Source organism: Anarhichas minor, unplaced genomic scaffold, assembly GCF_050575085.1.
Source record: "Anarhichas minor isolate MPS153535 unplaced genomic scaffold, ASM5057508v1 ptg000023l, whole genome shotgun sequence".
Taxonomy (NCBI): Eukaryota; Metazoa; Chordata; class Actinopteri; order Perciformes; family Anarhichadidae; genus Anarhichas; species Anarhichas minor.
This window is the reverse complement of record NW_027466469.1, coordinates 2,814,826-2,834,213: the sequence shown is the minus strand read 5'-3', so window position 1 is coordinate 2,834,213 and position 19,388 is coordinate 2,814,826. Positions and strand designations below refer to the sequence as shown.

The 19,388-nt window shown below is 43.8% G+C and overlaps 1 protein-coding gene across 1 annotated transcript; it reads left to right on the top strand.

Moving 5' to 3' along the window:
- The first annotated feature begins 1,081 nt into the window (after positions 1-1,081).
- Positions 1,082-8,996, top strand: dhrs3b (dehydrogenase/reductase (SDR family) member 3b). The gene is made up of 6 exons (XM_076097077.1): positions 1,082-1,301; positions 5,964-6,107; positions 6,412-6,531; positions 6,943-7,181; positions 8,674-8,799; positions 8,912-8,996. Exons 1-6 carry the CDS (start codon positions 1,107-1,109, stop codon positions 8,994-8,996), a joined length of 909 nt encoding a protein of 302 aa, XP_075953192.1. The 5' UTR covers positions 1,082-1,106.
- Positions 8,997-19,388: the final 10,392 nt, after the last annotated feature.

Genomic DNA, 19,388 nt, shown 5'->3' with positions numbered 1-19,388 from the left:
TCATTATGAGATTACAGCCCAGATTGACAAATGTAAAGGTCAAAATCAAACATTTTCTAGTTATTGTATATTTTGAAACATAATGTATCGATCTATATATCTATCTGTCTGTATGGCTGTCTCTTTGTCTATCTATATGCCTATTTGGGTTACTTATTTGGGAGGGTTTGTGTGTTTGTTTAGTGCTTAGCTGATTCATTGTTTGTTTGCTGATTTGTTTCACTTAATTAATAGGGGGGCTTGAGTAAGGATTAGTTGACCTCAGTCTTTTTTAAGAAGCCCTTGACCAAATACTTCTCCCATCTGGAGCTCTTACATAACAATGGTTTGGTTGTTGATCTTGCCATCGACTTATAACTGTCAGTGCAGCCTGTGATTAAAACATCATTGTTATTCGGCACGTCACGCGACGAGGTTAAGTTAATAAAGTAAAAACTTTTCCAAACAAGATTGGGCACCCACCTGGGACGCAGCGGAGCGACCACTGGGGGGGGGGGGGGCGTCACAAATTGAGCACCACCTCTGTAGACTAGACACCTGAAGGGGGTGGGGAAGAAACAAGTACGCAACCACTCAGGGCAGACGGGCTCTGGGGCAAAAAAATATTCATCCCCACTTAACATGTCAATCAGGATTAATGCCCATACAAACCTCCCCTTTAAATTCATCCAGGTCCTTTCACTAGTGGAAGTACCGGAGCCAGGGCAGAGGCGGTAATATATATATAGGGCAGGACAGGAACACAACACTAAAGCCCAGCGGTTTCAGTAGCGCACACCGCGGAGCGTCGCCTGGACTTGTGCTTCTGGTGACTCTACCAGTGGTTGACAGGCGCAATGACTGATCGCTCACTCATATCGAGAGCGTGATGCACGTCGACTATCATGTCAGAGCTCCTCGAAGTCACACACTTCTGCTCTTTTAAATATGTCTCCGCCTGAGGATTACTCATGCAACTGTTTCTGAGGCTGCAGACGAGATTGTTTTTGCATGCGGATAAACTTGCAGGAGCTCGCGAGTCGCTGTTGGAGGATACGTGCACATAAAAACCTGCAGCGTCAACATTACAGCCCCGCTAATCGGCTGCCCCGCGAGCACTCTTCGACATGGATTTGAGGAGCGCGTGTCGCATGTGCCTCTTCCCGGTTCAAATGCTCTACTATGTGGTCCGAGCAAGTTTGTTTTCGCTGTTGCCAGGCAGAAGGAAGGACCTGACCAAGGAGGTGGTATTGATCACCGGTGGGGGACGAGGCATCGGGCGTCACCTGGCTAAAGAGTTTGCCAAGCAGGGGGCCAGAAAGGTAACTTCATCTCACCGCGAGACAACTTGTTGCGCCCGCGTTGCTCCTTCCACTCGAGTGAACTATTCGAATTATTTTTGCACGCACGTTTGTTTGTTTTGGTAAGGCATGCTTTTTTCATTTAGTGTCAAATCCAGTAGTAGCCTGAATGCCCCCCCCCTGAATGCCCCCCTCCTCCCCCTTGCCAGGTAGCAGTCCTGTCCACCTTGCCCCATGTGCGTTGTTGTTCCAATGTTCTATGACAGCAGGGATCATAACCTCCTAAGTGGCCCAGTTGGTCCAGTGGGACCGAAGACACATGCCCTCAATTTTGGTTCAAGTATTGCACAACAGCTTGGGTCAACCAGAGGGCAGGTCCGGGCAGCCCGTTTGGCTGATTGATGTGATTAAGTGCAGTGGTGGGCTGACATTCATCCCGCTAAAGGTCTGGGTGATTCTGGTATGACTGACATGTCTGGAAGTGTATTATCCAAAGATGTAGGCTGTGTTAAATGCTTTGACTGTGTGTGTGTGTGGGGGGGGGGGGGGGAGCACTTGCACAAAGTCTCACTGAAACTGCTTCAAAGTCGTACAAATGATAACAGCCCTGCTTTGACCCTATTACAGCTTCTTGCCATTTTTCGACGTAACATCTGGCAACATATCACAACACCAGAAAAGGCCACATAATGCTTCTAATAAAAGCCAGATTAGGTTTTGTTTTCAAGCGTAGCGTGAGGACACGATTTGCCTTTTTATGGAGTGTATTGCAAAACTAAATGAGTGTCGACAAGCTAACAAAAAGGGTTAGAGAGGAACAGATTACGTTAACTTGGATTAGTCTAAACAAAGTTTCTGATACAGTAACTGAAATGCACTGTCATCAAACAACAGAGTTAATGGGTCAGACACCTGATGATCATGAAATGTTTACTGACTGAGACTGAAGTAATGATTCATCATTGATTTTTCCAGCTGGATGTGAAGTTGAAGTGTGCGTGCTCTTACCCATGTTTCCATCATTGCTTAGAATAGAATCAACAGTTTCATAGTTCTAAACCTAAACATGTGACCCAGTTTATTTTCTGCTCTAGTGTATGTGTATGACAAAAGCTAACAGGAAGTAAACATGGACCCAAACCTTAGTTAAGTATAGGGACCCAAAGGTAAGGTTGGGTAACCAACGCTATCATTTTTTGGTACTAAACTCTGCAATAACAACAACAAATAATTCAGTTGTAAACCTCCCAATTTCAACATTGTTATTTATTTAGAACATTTAACACACCACACAAAATGTAACCCCTCTTTTTGCCCTCTCTCCTCCAAAACCTGCCCCGGCAACCTCCAGTCTGATAGTCTGTCACCACGACATTATCCTGGCCAGCTTTGCATTACGCATTTCAAATATCACAGTGGGCGCTGCCTGCGTCAAATTTTGAAAAGTGTAACCGTACTCAGCTACAGCTCATACTCTCTCTCCCAGATACGCTCTCAGGTACTGAAATCTGGCACCGATTGATTTAACATGAATCGGCATTGGGTTGGACAGACATAATTTGGTTAGCCCCCTTAAAAGTACGGATTTTGTTACTCAACCACATTCAAAAGTTATCAGATTACACTGCTGTGTTAGACTGATCCGTTGGAGGCCATGTTTGCAAACCCTCACATTTCTGATCAATATTCTCACTGGAATTTCAGTTTAAAAGTAATTCAATCTGTCCTGCCAATTTCAGAGAATCACCCCACTTGTCAAAGCCTTGCACCCTCCCATCTCGTCCCCACTCTCCCCATCTCTCGCCCCCATAACAAGGAGCCGTCCCTTGGGCCCGAAACGCTCCAGTGGCTACATAGACAGTTCCCCATCATTGCAGGTCAGGCTCTGTTCCCATCATCATTTCCAGCTACGGTTTGTCTACCAATCCAGTGGGTGAGCATTACACAGCTGAGTGCCTGATGTCCCTTTTAGCAGTAATGTGTTAATACAGAGTAGCTCTATTTTTGATCACCTCAGATGGGGGGGGAGTCATTACGCAAAGAAGAAAGTGGCGGTAATTTCCCCTGGAGAAGGCATTGAGCCGCCTGGCTGAAAGCTGTGGGTCGTAATTATCCGTACATGTGTGACACAAGCTTCACACTTCCGATGTTCTCTTAAGGCGCAATTTAAGCAGCTTGAAAACATTGCTAAAAGCTCAATGAAACACTAACTGCCTCCTTCCGTCTTTCATTGCCATCTCCTTGGGGAAGGAGCAAGGAGAAACCAGAGGGTTTTTAAAAGCTTTACTTTGCAGCTGCACAACAAAGGATGTCACCATGCTTTTCAGCACCCCATTGTTGGGTATTATCTAGGTGTGAAGGTATTGAAAACAACACCTGTGGTAATGTGTATGACAATTACTCCCCGCCTAAAGAGATGCTAAAAGGAAATAAGAGGGTAATTATGAATAGGGCTAACCTCTGCGAACTCGCGCTCACCCCAGTTTGAGCCCCTTTGTGATTTGGCAGCCGGAATTTCCTTTCCCCTCTGTTCTGGCTTTGGTGTTTTCACGGTGCGAGGAAGACCAACTACAACGTTGAGGAAACAATCCGGCGAGATGGAGAGCCGGGGAGCCAGGTCGTCTTTTGTGCTGTTAGCGGGGGGGAGCGTTGCAGAACGCAGCTCTGAAACAATAAACCAGACCAAAGCATTTTCAAACACGGCATCCAAGTTCAGAGTGCCGCGAGAGGGCTTTCAGAACAATGCCTGTAGATAGTTAACGTCTAAACAGCATATTTCTTCAAAGCCCCGTTTCTAAGTATTTTTTAGTATCATGGCAACAACTGCAGAAGAAAGGGTTTTCAAATAAAAAAAACATAGATGTTTATGTGGTTACAAACACAACATAAAGAGATCACTGCGAGGAAGATGAACCGAACCGTGGCACTGGCGACAGGTTTGTGTGTGTGTGTGTGTTGTGCTGGAGGCGGGAAGCACACCGCTCCCAGCTGGGTATTGCCCCGCAACTGACCTTGCTGTCTCCGCAGTAATTAGACAGCGGCAGGCGACTGCCTCCTGAACTCCTGCTGCCCCCTCTGTGTGCTGCCTCTCCGCTGCCCAATACAATGGGTGTGAAAAGGAGGGTTCATACCCACCCATACATTCAGACCTGAGAGATAGAGTATCACTGTAATCCAGCTGGAGTTACTGGGGACACGGAGACGTACACCCCCAGCCAGCCGTGACTGGCATCTGCGCTCTCTCTCTCACTCTCTTAAGGTCTTGTTTCAAGCTTATTAATTCGTCGATTAGAGTGCTTTTACTTGCAGCGCGTGTTGACATTAAGTCCTGTTATTAAGGCACGCCCAGTTAGAACAATCACTCGTGTATCACTGAGAGTGAAGGGGGCTTTTGCAAGGTCAATAAAACAAAAAAAAAACTTGTTTTCTTACTGTTTCAATCCAAATCGCAATTTGGCCAACGCTTGTTTGTTCTGAGGGCCATGTGTGTTGTGACTGGTGATAAACCTAATTAATTAAATAACATTTTAACAGGAGAGCACAGTTTGAGTGCTGGCTTTTAATGAGAGCTGTCAGCTTTGTTTGTAAGGCTCAAATCCCATTAAAAGCTTTCAGTTATTTATCAAGACCTGTCTGCCTTCACTGATTACTCAAATGGGCTTGCAAATGAAGCAAACAAAAAACAATCAAAAGTAACTCAAACAGCGGTGGCTCTCAGAGGGGGCCAAAACCTTATTGCTTCGGATCTGATAAAGGAATAAAGAACACATTTCAGACTGTGATCTTTGATTCCCCGGGAACTTTTCAGTGTCGGTATTTAAAGAAATAGCAACAGGAATTTGGTGATTTTTAAGGAGCATTGATGTGCAAATTAATACCATGTCATTGCGAAAAAAATGTTGATCTTAAATTGTCCTGCAAAAGATGACACGTAATCATCTACTGAACCCTTGCAAGTGGCACGCTCTCTTATACGTGTGTGTTTGTGTGCATACACGCATGTAGTCGACCACATACACAAGATCACTTTCCAGAAGACTTTTTGCTCAAATATTAACCTTGGTCACGGGCGACCAGCCAAATCCCACACTGGCGTCCTCAGCACTTCACACACGCACTGTTTTCAGGCTCCCTGACCAGAAATGACGGCGCTCATCTGCCCAACAGGCCGTGTAATCTCTTTGAGAATTTGTGTTTGAGAGATGAGGAGGGCTCACCCCCTGATTTCATTACCTTTCCCTGACCCCAAAGACTGACAGATCTAATTGCCCAATCACTAGTCCCCCACCTCCATCCAACTCCATGTTCCCTGCTCAAATGACCGGCCTTCCTTTAGACCCCGGGTGGATGAAGAGACAATTCATTCATACAGCAACCCCCGGGCCTTTAATCTTGCTCGAAAACTATTTGTTGGAGTGAAAATTACCTCCCTGTTCTCTAAATGAACAAAGCATTGCTGCTCAAAGAGCCTCCACAGTTCCACCAGGTCTCATTGCCAAAAGAAATTGTGCTAAACCTACGTAATGTCTTGTTGATCACCGACTGGAAAAACATCCCTTTTTGTTCCACTCATAATCAACGGGTCACATAATTTCCTTCTGATCTCGGCACAGTTTCAAACAGGAATATTCCTTTCACGTTTGTCTCTAACCTTCAACAATTCTTTTATTTATTTTTTGCTAGGTGATCCTGTGGGGCCGAACAGAAAAGTGCCTCAAAGAAACGGCAGAAGAGATTTCTCTCTCAGGAACAGAGTGCCATTATTTCCTGTGTGATGTGGCCAATCGGGAGGAAGTATACAAGCAAGCCAAGGTTGTAAGAGAAAAGGTACGCTAGCTTAGTATTTATGAAGACCTTTCTACTTGCACAGAGAGACATGTCGTTTGCACACAGTGAAACACGTCATGAAATATTTCTCTCTACCTCCTCTGTATGTATATTGGCTCTGAGCGGCTCTGTCTCCCATCTGGTGTATAGATTACACCTCAACAGTAATATCTGAATAAGAGCGGGGGGATATTGCTGACAGCTCTGGCGCAGCACAACTGTATCATCTCCTGAAAGCAGACAGAAAATATTATAAGACCCGTGACAGCGCTCTTCTAATCGTGGTGTGCTCTTTAAATCTAAGGTGGGAGATGTCACGATATTGGTGAACAATGCCGCTGTGGTCCACGGCAAAAGTCTGATGGACAGCGATGACGACGCCCTTCTGAAATCCCAACACATCAACACCATGGGACAGTTCTGGGTAAGACTTGCAGAGGCACTTTGCACGCAGAAGTAGGGGGATTCCTCATAGCAGATTTTCCTTGTCATTTCTGTGATTATACCATGGCATTATATACAAAAGGCATCCCCAGACTTGTCAATCACGACCGCTATTATGGCAGGTTAAGTGGGGTATTTCCAAATTGCCTCTCAGCCCCTGAAACATCAGCCGGATTTTGAAACTCGTGGCATTTTGATTTTGAATGGAGATCAAAAGACTATGTCGTATGCAGACAGAAATGCAATTATCAACTAAATGGAAATGGAAATTTGATCTGGTTACACTGTGGGCCTGATTCTCTTGTCTGTTCTACTTTTTACTCCACAGAATATATTTCCACGCTTCCTTCCACCTTGTCTTCATTCTCCCTTTTTCTTTTTCTCCTCCCAGACTACAAAAGCCTTCCTGCCTCGGATGCTGGAGCTGCAGCACGGCCATGTAGTGTGCATAAACTCCATCCTGTCCCAGTCCCCCATCCCTGGGGCCATAGACTACTGCACCTCCAAGGCCTCATCGCTGGCCTTCATGGAGAGTCTGACGCTGGGGCTGCTGGACTGTCCCGGCGTTGGCTGCACCACTGTTCTTCCCTTCCACACCAATACAGAGATGTTCCAGGGCATGAGAGTCAGGTAATTAAAGATGCTAGGGGTAATTACCAGCCGCGACAGGGGTCTTGCTTTCACCTTGTGAGTCTGTGTTTGAGTCATCGTGGCAAAATGGGGTCCTGGAGACACCTGCTATAGTGAGAAATACAACAGAAGCGGTTTTGAGAGATTTGCCAGGTGGACAGACACAAATGTTGTCACCTCGGTAGCGTCGCAACAGTGAAAGAAGCAGTCGAGAAACGTTGCAGGTGTTTATTTGAGGTCAAAACGAAGGCAGAGTTTGAAGATGGGCGTGTTCCAAGCAAGGGCACCAGAAGTTCGGTACATCGCGGCTATAGTGATCCAAGTGGGAGGTGGTCTCTAGTTTTTCTTTATTGTTAACCACACTAGTGGCGTTGGTTGTTGGTAGGAAGGCTATCTTAGATTTTTTTTTTTTCGACCAATAGCCGACCTTCATTAGACAATCACTTACCGTTAACCTTGCATGCAGCGTTGCTGTGGTTGAAGTGCCCTACAAGCTGTGAAACTGCAACAATAACCGATTCACAAATAGGTTGAATCCATTATTCATCGCCAGCTGCAGTGTAAGCACGAAACACTCTCATTTCAATTTATTTATATAGCGTCAAGCAGGGCTATGGCTGCAGGCGCAATCACAATCCAGGTGTAACCCCGATCCATGGAAACATGCGAGAGGAGAAGGCACAAAGACTTGGAAGAAGCCAAGTTTCTAACTTGCATTAATAGGATGTGAAAGCTTTACAGATGGAAAAATCAGGCCACTGAGTCGCCAGTTCACCTGTCAGGGAGAGTTAGCTGCGACGATGTTGCGTGCATTATCGGGGGACACATGCAGCCGGCTTCCCAGTAACTCTCCCCTGCGTCAGTTCATTTGGCTGGGTACGTGACGAAGAGTATGAAGTTAGCAGCAACGTCTTAGCTGTAAAGGTAGCAGTGTGTACCGTTTATTTTTCAGTGAATTAAGCGCCGAAAAGCCACAAGCTCCCGTGTCTTGCTCGCCACCTGCAACCTTAGCCCCGAAATTAGCAACAACTTCAGCACAGTTTCACTTAAGGTGGGCTGCCCTTTTAAGGTGGACCAGCTATTCTCACTTTAGTGACTAGCCGCTCCTCCGTGTTCCTTTTATTTTAACTGTTTAAATGACAACATTAATTCATATTGGCGTTTAACGGTTAGTTATTAACATCCCTTGCGGTCATGGTTCCCATGGTTCTTTGTTGAGACACTGAACTTTGATGCCTTGAACTCTCTAAAAGTACTGCACTGTGTTAGTTGATTTGCATCTTAAACGCAGAATGTTCTTGTATGGGTGTATGATTACCCCAACATTGTTGTGTAGTAGCCATTGGAAACATCAAAAATATTTAATGTACAGTTTGGCAGCTTGCAACACTGTTGCTTTGTTGCCTTTAATGATTTCTTAGCATTATTGCTTCCTTGATTTTATCAGAAAGATCATCACTTTGTCTCAAAAGTACTTTATTTTCTTTTGAAGGTTTCCCCAGCTCTTTCCACCTCTCAAACCCGAGGTAGTGGCCCAGAGCACCGTGGATGCAGTCAGAGCTGACAAGGCCTTCCTTTACCTCCCCTGGACTATGCATGCCCTTGTCATTTTAAAAAGGTAAAAAAAATAATGCCATTTAACATTTTTTCGTGTGTTGTTTTTATCACCACAATCATTTCATGTCTAACACTCCATCCCTGGTCTTTATGCACTTTTTTTCTTTTTTTAGCTTCATGCCACAAGTTGCACTTGAAGAAATCCACAAGTTTTCTGGGAGTTACACCTGCATGAACACGTTCAAAGGGAGGACATGAACCTGCATTGCACACAATGTGAGAGAGACCCAAACAGCTCTGGGGTGTTGTGAAGGGAAAATGGACCTTAAGACATCTGGAAGTGGAGGAGGCCCCGCGATTGTGGGAAGACAAATACTTAGGGGACATGCAAAGACGGTTGCTCCTGCAGGTAGAATTAATTGATAAACTGTGTGTGTGTGTGTGTGTGTGTGTGTGTGTGTGTGTGTGTGTGTGTGTGTGTGTGTGTGTGTGTGTGTGTGTGTGTGTGTGTGTGTGTGTGTGTGTGTGTGTGTGTGTGTGTGTGTGTGTGTGTGTGTGTGTGTGTGTGTGTGTGTGTGTGTGTGATGAAGGACTGAATGCCATTCTTACTTTGAACAGAAGCCATGAATAGGTCTGTACCAGTAGTTATTCTGGGAGTTTTTTCCTGTGACACTTGTTTTAGCCTGTTTTTACGCTTCTTTTTTTCCTTTTAATGTCTTTGAATCAAAACAAGATAATAAAACTGAGTTTTAGAAGACTCACTGTGTTTCTTTGTGCATGATGAAAATAGAAAAAAATAAAACACTTGGGAGGTATTCGTTGTTTTGTGTCTGGGTTTTGACTCCCATGGCAGTCTGACAGCACCTTTGATTTATTCCAAGCATAAGATCAGTGACTGTGACAGACGATGTTGTCAAAACATAAAACATACGCTCGGGGGGGGGCATGTGTATTCTTGTCTGTTCTTTGCTGTCAGTAAATGGTGAAGGGGGGGGTCGTGTAATTCTCCATAAACATTGTGAACTCGGAACAAGTCGGTCAGGACCTCCTCGGAACATGTGCGCAGTGGTCTAAACTACATTCAATTACAACAATTATTGAGCCCCGAAATGACAGCAGTCATAAAAAAAAAAAGCGAGCTATATATGTCTGCTATGAAGATGACGATATATCAAATGTGGGTTTATTAGCTCGGCTCGCTCTCATACAATAGTCTGCAACTGCTACACACTTGTGAAAGTAGATCATATAAATGTGACTTGCATTAGCAAAACCCAAGAGGCTAATGTTCCAGAATAAAAAGAGACAATATGGAGCCTCTTTCGTTTTATTGCATATGAATCTGAACATTTTCCAAGGCTTTAGCTCAAAACAGAGGGAGGGAGCTGTGGAAATTCACAATAGATGAGATGCATCAATGCCAGAGTCTCACAATTACCTTTTGATAGAGGATATTATTTAAGAATGAGAAAAAGCATCTTCAAATTGCAAAGAGCTAAGTTTATGGCTGAATTACTAAAAAGTTTCTCTTGTGGACAACTCGGAACTGAAATTAAGCAAAGGTCTGCTCTTTGGGGAGTTGCCTGTGGGGAACAGTAGCTAATGAGCACCTTCAACCAAAGTGGAGAAACAGATCTGTGAATTCATATTATGTGAAATGAAAAGAAACCATATTAACATGCAATATTGTTGATGAAAATAGACGAGACTAAAATTTGTTAATTATTAAAAAATACAAAAAATGTTATCTTCTTTACTTTATAACCTTGACCAAAATTTCGAATTTTTTTCAATGCAGCAGTTTTGTGCCCCGTGGTGTGGTGCCGTATTGGGACGACACCGGCAGCATACAGTGAACACAGTCAGGAAGACTCGGAGTAACTGACTTATAAAAAAAGACCTGCGACACTGTTGGTAAAAAAAGACCCAATGTGATATGGTGGCTACACTAGATTGACTGAAATGTTCGATATAATCTGATGACTAGAAAAGACTACAATTTCATGAACTAAAACTACACAAAAATAGGTAGGGTTTCCTTTGACTTGGACTCCAGACTTTTAGTCAACTAAAACTCGACTAAAACAAACAGGATGGAACATTTGACACAGGTCAAAGGCTAAGACTAAATAAAAAATGTCTGACAAAATGAACACTAGCTGAAATAGCCTTGGGGACGCACACACCACCAGCACTTGCAGCTGTGTCCATGGCAAGGATGTTTGGTGGATGCCGAAGGGTAGATGTCCTCTTCCTGTGTTGAAATGTCTCTTTCCACTCCACTCATATTTTAGTATAGGCTGCACATTTTAGACATGTTGACTGAGCTTGTATTTATTGTGAACACATAAAGACACCAAACCTTAAAAGGAATACCATTTTGATCATCACATCCAATTATGAGCAATGAGCATTTTAGCATGTAGAAGCATATAGCCCTAAAAACGAACTAACTGGTTAAACAATGTGGTTTATGCATGTTTGGCAAGGACTGCTTGAACTTCCCGGACAGTCCTACATTGGAACCTCAGTTACCCAGGACCGATTAGTCAATGTGTGTGCCACCTAGTTTTCTCCAAATGTCTATAGTTACAAGACAAAACAATGCCTATTATAAGCTCTTGTCCTTGCTGTTATGTGTGACAACTGTGATTTTGAGAATCACTGTCCAAAACATGTAGGCCATACATAAAGGTTACATATTCTGACAAGCAAAGATGAGACCATTGGAGAGAACCAAACCCAAATGGAAGCAAAATGAAAAGTTCAGGTTATACTGTTCTACATAAACATCATTAGGCCAAAGACCATTAGGGATCATGAGCTGCAGTAAAATAAGTAATAAGGTTGCGGGGGGGGGGGGTGCTCTTTTTCGCCTCACAGATGGTAAACAGTGAATCAGAACTCATTCATTTTTAATGAGATGAGGCTAAAATCTGAACACATTGAGGTTTATTGCAGTAAACGACGGGGCTGTGGTAGAAAAGTAAATACCGCACTCAGCTGCAGTTTTCGTAACGTCATGGTGCGCCGGTGTTAAACAATCTAAACCTCTTTATTACGTCAAGGCTGTCCATGTTTAATTTAGGAAAATATACAAATAAACAGCGTGGCAGGACTTGAAACACGGAACACCTTTAATGCACCAATTGGAATTACCACAGCCTATAATACTGCTCTTTATTATATTACATTCGATAACATCATTGTGGATATTAAAAACTCTCTTTTACATCAAATAAAATAGCAGCTAATGTTATTTGACAAAAAAAGCATTTCACACTGTAAATAGATGCATGTGTTGATTGTTTTAAGAACACACAAAGCACCTTCTTATTACCAGTAGACAAAACCATTTCATTCCTTCCGTTTCCTCCTGAGACTGTAACTAGTATATTTAGATCAGAACAAAGAGCAATGGTCAGTGGAAATGCAATGGAGCGCAAATTTGTGCTTATCAGTGGGCAGTGCTGTTTCCCTCCTCGCCGCGAGGTTAATCATGAAGCCAGTAATCTTTAACGTAGAACGGGAATACGCAGCATGGTAATGAATACAGATTCTCTGCTCAATATTGAAGATTGTGAAACCAGCCAACATTGAGGGGACGTAAAGTAAAATGTGACAATAGACTTGAAAGACAAGTGAACTCCATGTGGTCTTAGGGCTCTGCAAAACAAACGCACACAGAGCTCGTACACTGAGAATGTTCCCCTTGCTGCCTTGACAGTAACACTTCAACCCCTAGTAATAAACACATGAGGGGATGTGGAGCTCACAGATCCAGTCACACACAGAGAGAGAGAGAGAGACACCCCGTATCCGAGCACACGTCAAAGCAAGAACACACCACCAAAGGCGAACCCATGAGAGTGGCTGTAAAAGCTGGGATAGTGCCTGCCCTTTGGTTGCCAGACAAGGCTCATAAACATTCATTTGAATCCCGGGCGAACCATAAATGCCCTCCTGTGCACTCACGATAGGGCCGCACATTGTGATCAGTAGGTGATCCGCACTGAGTGGGGAGGGGGACGGGCTCTGCCGAGACTGAACCGGAGCCTCCTCCGAGCCGAGGGCCTGTTTCTCATTCTCTGAGCGAGCTCTTGCGAAAGCAGAGGGGAAGCATGTTGGGATGGAACTAGATCAAGGAGGCATGTAGTTCACGTGTGCTGTAGGAGGAGGAGGAGGAGGAGGAGGGCTAGAATGGTTGGGAAATCTCATGGGGAAGGTTCAGAGCAAGGTTAGCCAAATACAGAATAAATCAAAGGGGGCTTGGAGAGCCCTTCCCCTGCTGAAGGCGCTCAACTCCAGGGTGACTGACCAGGCGCAGGTGGAAGCACAGGACTTACGGTTTGGTCACATGCGGCTGTCTCAGCTGTGACCACATTCCCAGGTGTCTCTGCTGGACACTTCAGTTTTATTTAGGTCTGCACTGTGGTCTCAAAACATGTGATTAGTGGTTAATATAAAAAAAAAAAGACTGTGCTGCGAATGGAATCATCCAGTGGTGTATAAAGTACCCAAAAGCCATACTTGAGTAAAAGTAAAGATACCTTACTGGAAAACTACTCCAGTAAAAGTAAAAGTCACCTATTAGAATACTACTTGAGTAAAAGTCTTAAAGTATCTGATATTTATTGTACTTAAGTATCAAAAGTAATTTTCTGATATTAAATGTACTTAAGTATTGAAAGTAAAAGTACAAGTAAATGCTGTTAATAAAAAAGCAAAGGGTCAGAATTTTGAGAATTATGAAGTTTATTCTTTTAAGTGCTGTGGCTCCATGACCAAGGACATGGAGCTGTGTTGAACATAATTGGGTTGGCTGTGATCCATCCAGGAGTAACAATGTTCAACATAATATATTGTACATAAGTATCCTTTTGCATCTACTATGAACTTATCATCATAATTCTCCGAAAAGCAATACGACACTATGAAGGAATTGTAACAGTGCGTTTATAAGTATGCTCATTCCGACTAGAGGATGTAGAGGCCAAATGCATAATATTGTGTTCAGCAAAACATATCCACTTGATGCATCAGGTCAGTGTTGTGAGAAAGGACACCTGCCTTGTAAACTGATTTGAACACAATAGGCAAAGGTTTTGCTCAAGCTGAATCTGCAATTGGGCGACTGCTACCATCATAACTCCATCTGATCATCCACAAAATGACTCAAATATCAAAACATGATCGATACTAAAGCAGCACCGAAAGTAACAACCCAGTCATTACTTGAAACTGAAACATGTCCTGTTCATCTTCAAAAGAAGTTGGTTTTCAAAATTGCGAGAATTCCGTCTCGCTCTTCTTGGGCTGAAGACTAGTCCTGCGATGCTAAATAGCCTTTCACAGGCCGCTGAGGCAGGTAGAGGTGTGTTCAGCTTCACAGACAGCTTGCGCACAGCTGGGAAGGATTTCCCTAATGCTAACCCTAATGCTAACCCTAATGCTAACCCTAATGCTAACCCTAATGCTAACCCTGATGCTGCGCTCTCGCGGCTCCTGTCAATCCTATGGTGTGGTGGCTAGCTATAGCTAACGTTAGCCAACTAGTGCTGCACAACTGTCAACACTTCCTCAGCTCACTAACTCGCTAGCGATCCACGGGTGTTGGTCTTCGTCACCATCGTAGTTTGTTGCGGGAGTAGCAGGTGCTTCCATTTCTGCTTCCATCATGAAATCAGTCATCGTAGAGTGGAATTCTACTCATGTAGTCGCTCGCTAGCTATAGCATATAGCATCCTGGGCATCACTGGGAATCAAAACACCGCGGCTTTGAGAGCACTTGTTTGCAATTGCGCATTAACGTGATTAACCAATGATTTAACCTGCATCTAGGACCACTGATTCACCAAACCTGCTTGCTTGCAGTCTGTGTTCCACCACAGTCCCCGACGCTGGTCTCATGATTCATTTTGTTTCTAAAGATAGATTTGATTTTGTAGCGAGTAACGAAGGTTTCAGGGGAAATGTATCGGAGTAAAAGTATCAGTTTTCTTTGCAAAATGTAGTGAAGTAAAAGTAAAAGTCAACAGAAATATAAATAGTAAAGTAAAGTACAGATATCCAAAAAAACGACTTCAGTACAGTAACGAAGTATTTCTACTTCGTTACTATACACCACTGGAATCATCTCTCTTGATACTGACACACATATATGTCAACGCAAGTTTATCTTAAATGTGTATTAGTCATCGATACCACTCACTGCACCCTTGTCATTGAATGCCCCTGAATTTCCCCCCTCTATGCTTTGAAGAGGAGCAACAAACCTGAGTGTATTTTTCCAAGTATTTGTAATCTCAACACGGGGGCTTGGAAAGTCGGCCTCCAATGGTCCATTAAATATATAATAGACGCCCGGATCTGGAGTCCATTTGGCTTGTTGTGCAGCGATGCTGAACGCATGTAAAACCTCAGCCAGTGCAGGATTCTGTCGTTATTCGCATCACATACACTCACAGATCCTGTGACTCCCAATTTCCTGGCAAATGGTTCACTGTGACTTCGGAGCTTAATGTGGCTCTGCTCCATATGATAAATGTGTTTACAAAAAACCTCACAGCCATTTTCACTTCACATTCATTTGATGTCTGTAAAATACGGAAAATGTTTGCGCAATACTATCCTTTTAAAAACACCATAATTTCTTTAAAATATCAATATTTGTCACATTTGCACTAAAGCCCAATAGATATCCGCTGACTCTGCACTAACACACTGAGGACAGTTGCCATCAGAATCTATGTGAGCAGTGAACTACTAAACCCCCATAAGTCTGTGTGCTTTGTGGACCAGCAAACGTTACCCGAAGCCAATAGCTGGATGAGCCTGAAGCCGGGGAGAAGGTAGTGGAGTGGAGTTCAGCGAGGTGTTATTTGTTACAACGCCTTATCCGCTCTCTCTGAGCAACGCTGTTAGCCCTCTCGCCAGTTTGTTGCAGCGTTCATCCATCACAGGGTTAGCGTAGTATGATAAAAAGGCTCAGCACTAACCCACAGCAAGGGGCCAGCCGTGACGCCTCAGTTGACCTGTCAAACTGTAAGAGTTATTATACACTGTGGTGTTAAAGGTCAGAGGGAGCAGCAAGCTCAGAGGGTGTCAGTCCCTTAAACACACACACATACTCAAACACACACACATAGATACATGTAGGAAATTAGCTGCAATCCATTAATTAGTGAGCAGATTGTGTCATACGTTAGACTCAGAGGGACATATTGAGCAAATATAGGCTGCATGTGTCTCTGTCTGCAGGCACTATTTGGCGCTTTTCTCATGTTCATACATACAGAAAGGCGAAGTCCCTCCGCTTTCGGTGTCCACCACGGGACCTTTTTATGGGAAAAAAGGATGTACGGAAGTCAATGGCGAGAGACAATAATGTTTGATCCTGTTTGAATTGTGCAATGAATTACACATATGATGTTTATCAATTTAAAAGATCATTTAGCAAGTAAAGAAAGTTGCAGTTCGTCGTAGGTTTGTTGTTTTGTGTGAATTTAATCTCTCGTCTTGCACAAGCAGCCGCTGATGAAGCCAACACAGAAATGCCAAAAACTGCAGTTTCTCAAATGGCCACTTTGAGCTTCACAGCTGCTCTTCAGAAACCTGCAGGTGGCGTATCAGTGCGAAATATGTACAAAGAGACTAAACACATATTTCATACAGACTATGGTCTTGCACAGTGTACGTCACCAACACCAACATAGTTGTTACCTTGGCTTGCTAGCTAGCTAGGTAACTTTGCTATATCTATGCACAAAAGTAATGTTATCTTACCTGATGTGTTTCATCCCGAGGAAGTGTTTGATAAGCTTGCAGCAAAACAACAAGCAAGACCTGTTATTGGTGTGAATCCATCCCGCTACGAAAACACACAGGCATTGTAGCTTCAACAAGAGACTTCACTTACGCGACTTTTGGGTGTTTAGTCTTTATAATTTGGTATTTTGATCTTTTACTTCAACAGTTTTTTGACAAAATGAAACTTTCTTGACTTGTGAAATTATCTTTTAAATTGACAAACATCATATACTGTATCATTCATGACACAAATCAATGTCTCTCATCATAGACTGTACATATTTTGTCCAAAACAGGGTCCACTGGAAGGGGTGGGACTTCGCCTCAAATATGACACATGGCACAGGTGATTTTTAAACAAATAACTTGCCTAATCCTACCATGAAATATTCAATCATATCAGCTACTGTTGGCTATTTAAAGAATGCAGCCATTACAGGTAGATGCACCATAAATATGCATGAGGTTGATGGGGCTGTAGTTCTACACCACAAGGTCAACCACTCTATAAATTATATTCATCACTGGCCGCCAGCCATATCTACACGGTCCTTACTCCACGGCGAGCAGAGAAGCACAGAATATCTATATGGCGATCTCTGTTCTGAGGGGAAAAGGTTTTGGAGCTACACAGAAAACTTTGTCTTTGCTATCGCCGGTTGTTCATTAAGATTTGTTTCTGGGACACCATATCATGCCAACAGTTATGATTAGAAACTATGCCAGATCAGAGCGAAGGGGCACACAGCACCACTGGGAAAGTGGCTCGCTCGCAGTAATTTCTTTGAGAAGATAATGGTCTGCTTTTTGTGTGGCAGTTTACGATTTTGAAATGAAAAGTGCCCTACATAGTTCCTGTTATGGTGCCTGCGACGGATTTCTAAAGGATAGAAACGGCGACTTTTCTTTCTGATCTTTCCGAGCTCCCATATGACATAAACAAAAAATCCCTCTGGGTCATTCACCCTCATTGTGAAGCCAAGAGAGCTCTGTTTCACATGTGGTTTCCAGTGTTCTGCTTTTGAACACTGACAGTTAACAGGGAGAAAGTGGGAGGTAAGCGCTGAGGGACAAACAAAGCAAAGTAAAGCCTGCTTTTCACTGCGAGCAGAAGGCAAACACTCACATGGGGAAGGGTGTGGGAGGGTGAAACACAGTTCACACACTGCGCGGATGGGCTCAGGATATTTATAAAGCCCACTAGGCATCACGTCAGGAGAGCTCGGCTGAAAAATGTTGCTCCCAGATGGACCGCCTCATCCAGATTTATTTGTTACAGAGCGGCTTCCTCATAGATTACGCAACAGTGTCGCAGCACGGGTGAACTCGGCGTCCGTTGGCCAGCAGCCGGCCTCGCTCAAGGTGAATCAGATGTGGGTCAGATGGAGGGCAACGTCCTCTCAGCACCCTCACAGATCTCAAAGGGTTGTCCAATCTTTTTTTTAACATGCCATTGCTCTCATCATGACAATGGGAGACATGAGATCCACGGGCCTCTTACCAAACCACAGACACACTGATAACACTGACGGGAATAAAAATAGATGAAATATCAGTCATATTTTCTTGGCTTATGTAAAATAGCTGACAGTTAAGATGCTCTTGGCACAGAAGCCCTCGATCTATCACAGGGCTATATTACACACACACACAGAAAAAAACGGCCTCCCAACCCCTCAGCCCAGCATGCAAGTCACATGACCAGAGCTGGCGGCCTCTGTGAACTACACCTGAACTTAGCTAAATGGAAACAGACCAAACACAAAGTGTGCGTCAGGATGAAAGCATCCCTCTGGAGAGCTGTTACTGAGGGTTTTGAGGAGAGGATGTGGGTTATCAAGCAGCGCAGGAGGGCTTAAAAGCACTTTTCTAAACGATCGAGTCAGCATGGCTTAGTTATATGTCTGAGCAAAAATCACACTCAGAAAACCCCACATCATTGGGGCACAACGTTGCCCTCATTCTAAGCTTTAATAAGGAGGAACATGCACTTTTGCCACAGAGGTCCGAAACATATGGGTCCCTCATTATGCTAAATGTTTTTCCATGCTTACAGCTTTCATATCTGCATCTAAGGCTCATATCAAACAGAAGTGAGAGGAATACAAATGGAAATCAAATCACTGTGATCACATTATTGTGTGAATTCTCTACCGCTGTTATTTTCTCTAAAAGCTGACAACTGAAAAACGGAAGCTGTAAAAATAATATCGTAGCACTATTGAGCTTGAGACATCTTGAACAAAAACATGCACCAGGGTTCAGGTTAAAGAGAAGATCCAGGGAGTGTGGAGGGCAACAACACAGCAGCCGTCCTCCTACGCATGACACGCTACTGAACCTAAAGATCGGTGCGTGTGTTTACAACGCACTTGTATGTTGTCCAAGTGCTACTCGGGTGGGTCGGAGAAAGAGAGAGAAATGAGAGATGGAGAGGAGTAGTTTGTGTTTGTACCCTTCACACAGAAGCCAAGAAGAGTAATTGCCTGCTCAACACCTCAGAGGTGAAAGGTTGGCTGGGAATGCGGGGGGTGGTCGCACAGGCTGCTGCAATTAGCCTGCACCAGGACAAATGAGTCTCCCACCGGATCGCTGTGAGCGTGTCAGATTTGGACCTTACAAGATACTGTCGTGGCCTCTTGGAGGTCCTGATTACGCGATAGGCTGCTCGTAATGGAGACACTTTGGGTAAAGAAGTGCGACGCAAGCCGCTTGTTTTGCACAAGAAGTTATCCAACTCGCACAGAATAGCAGCTGTTTATTCAGGCCGCTTTGAGTGGCAATGTAGTTTAAATAGGTCTAATGCTCTCTTAACTGGTTCCATGAAGTATAACTAATCTG

What these genes read in the sequence shown, in the direction of transcription:
- dhrs3b (XM_076097077.1), top strand. Translation starts at nt 1,107, where the DNA reads ATGGATTTGAGGAGCGCGTGTCGCATGTGCCTCTTCCCGGTTCAAATG. An exon ending in CCAAGCAGGGGGCCAGAAAG is followed by an intron (nt 1,302 to 5,963) that starts GTAACTTCATCT and finishes ATTTTTTGCTAG; the next exon opens with GTGATCCTGTGGGGCCGAAC. An exon ending in CCAAGGTTGTAAGAGAAAAG is followed by an intron (nt 6,108 to 6,411) that starts GTACGCTAGCTT and finishes TTTAAATCTAAG; the next exon opens with GTGGGAGATGTCACGATATT.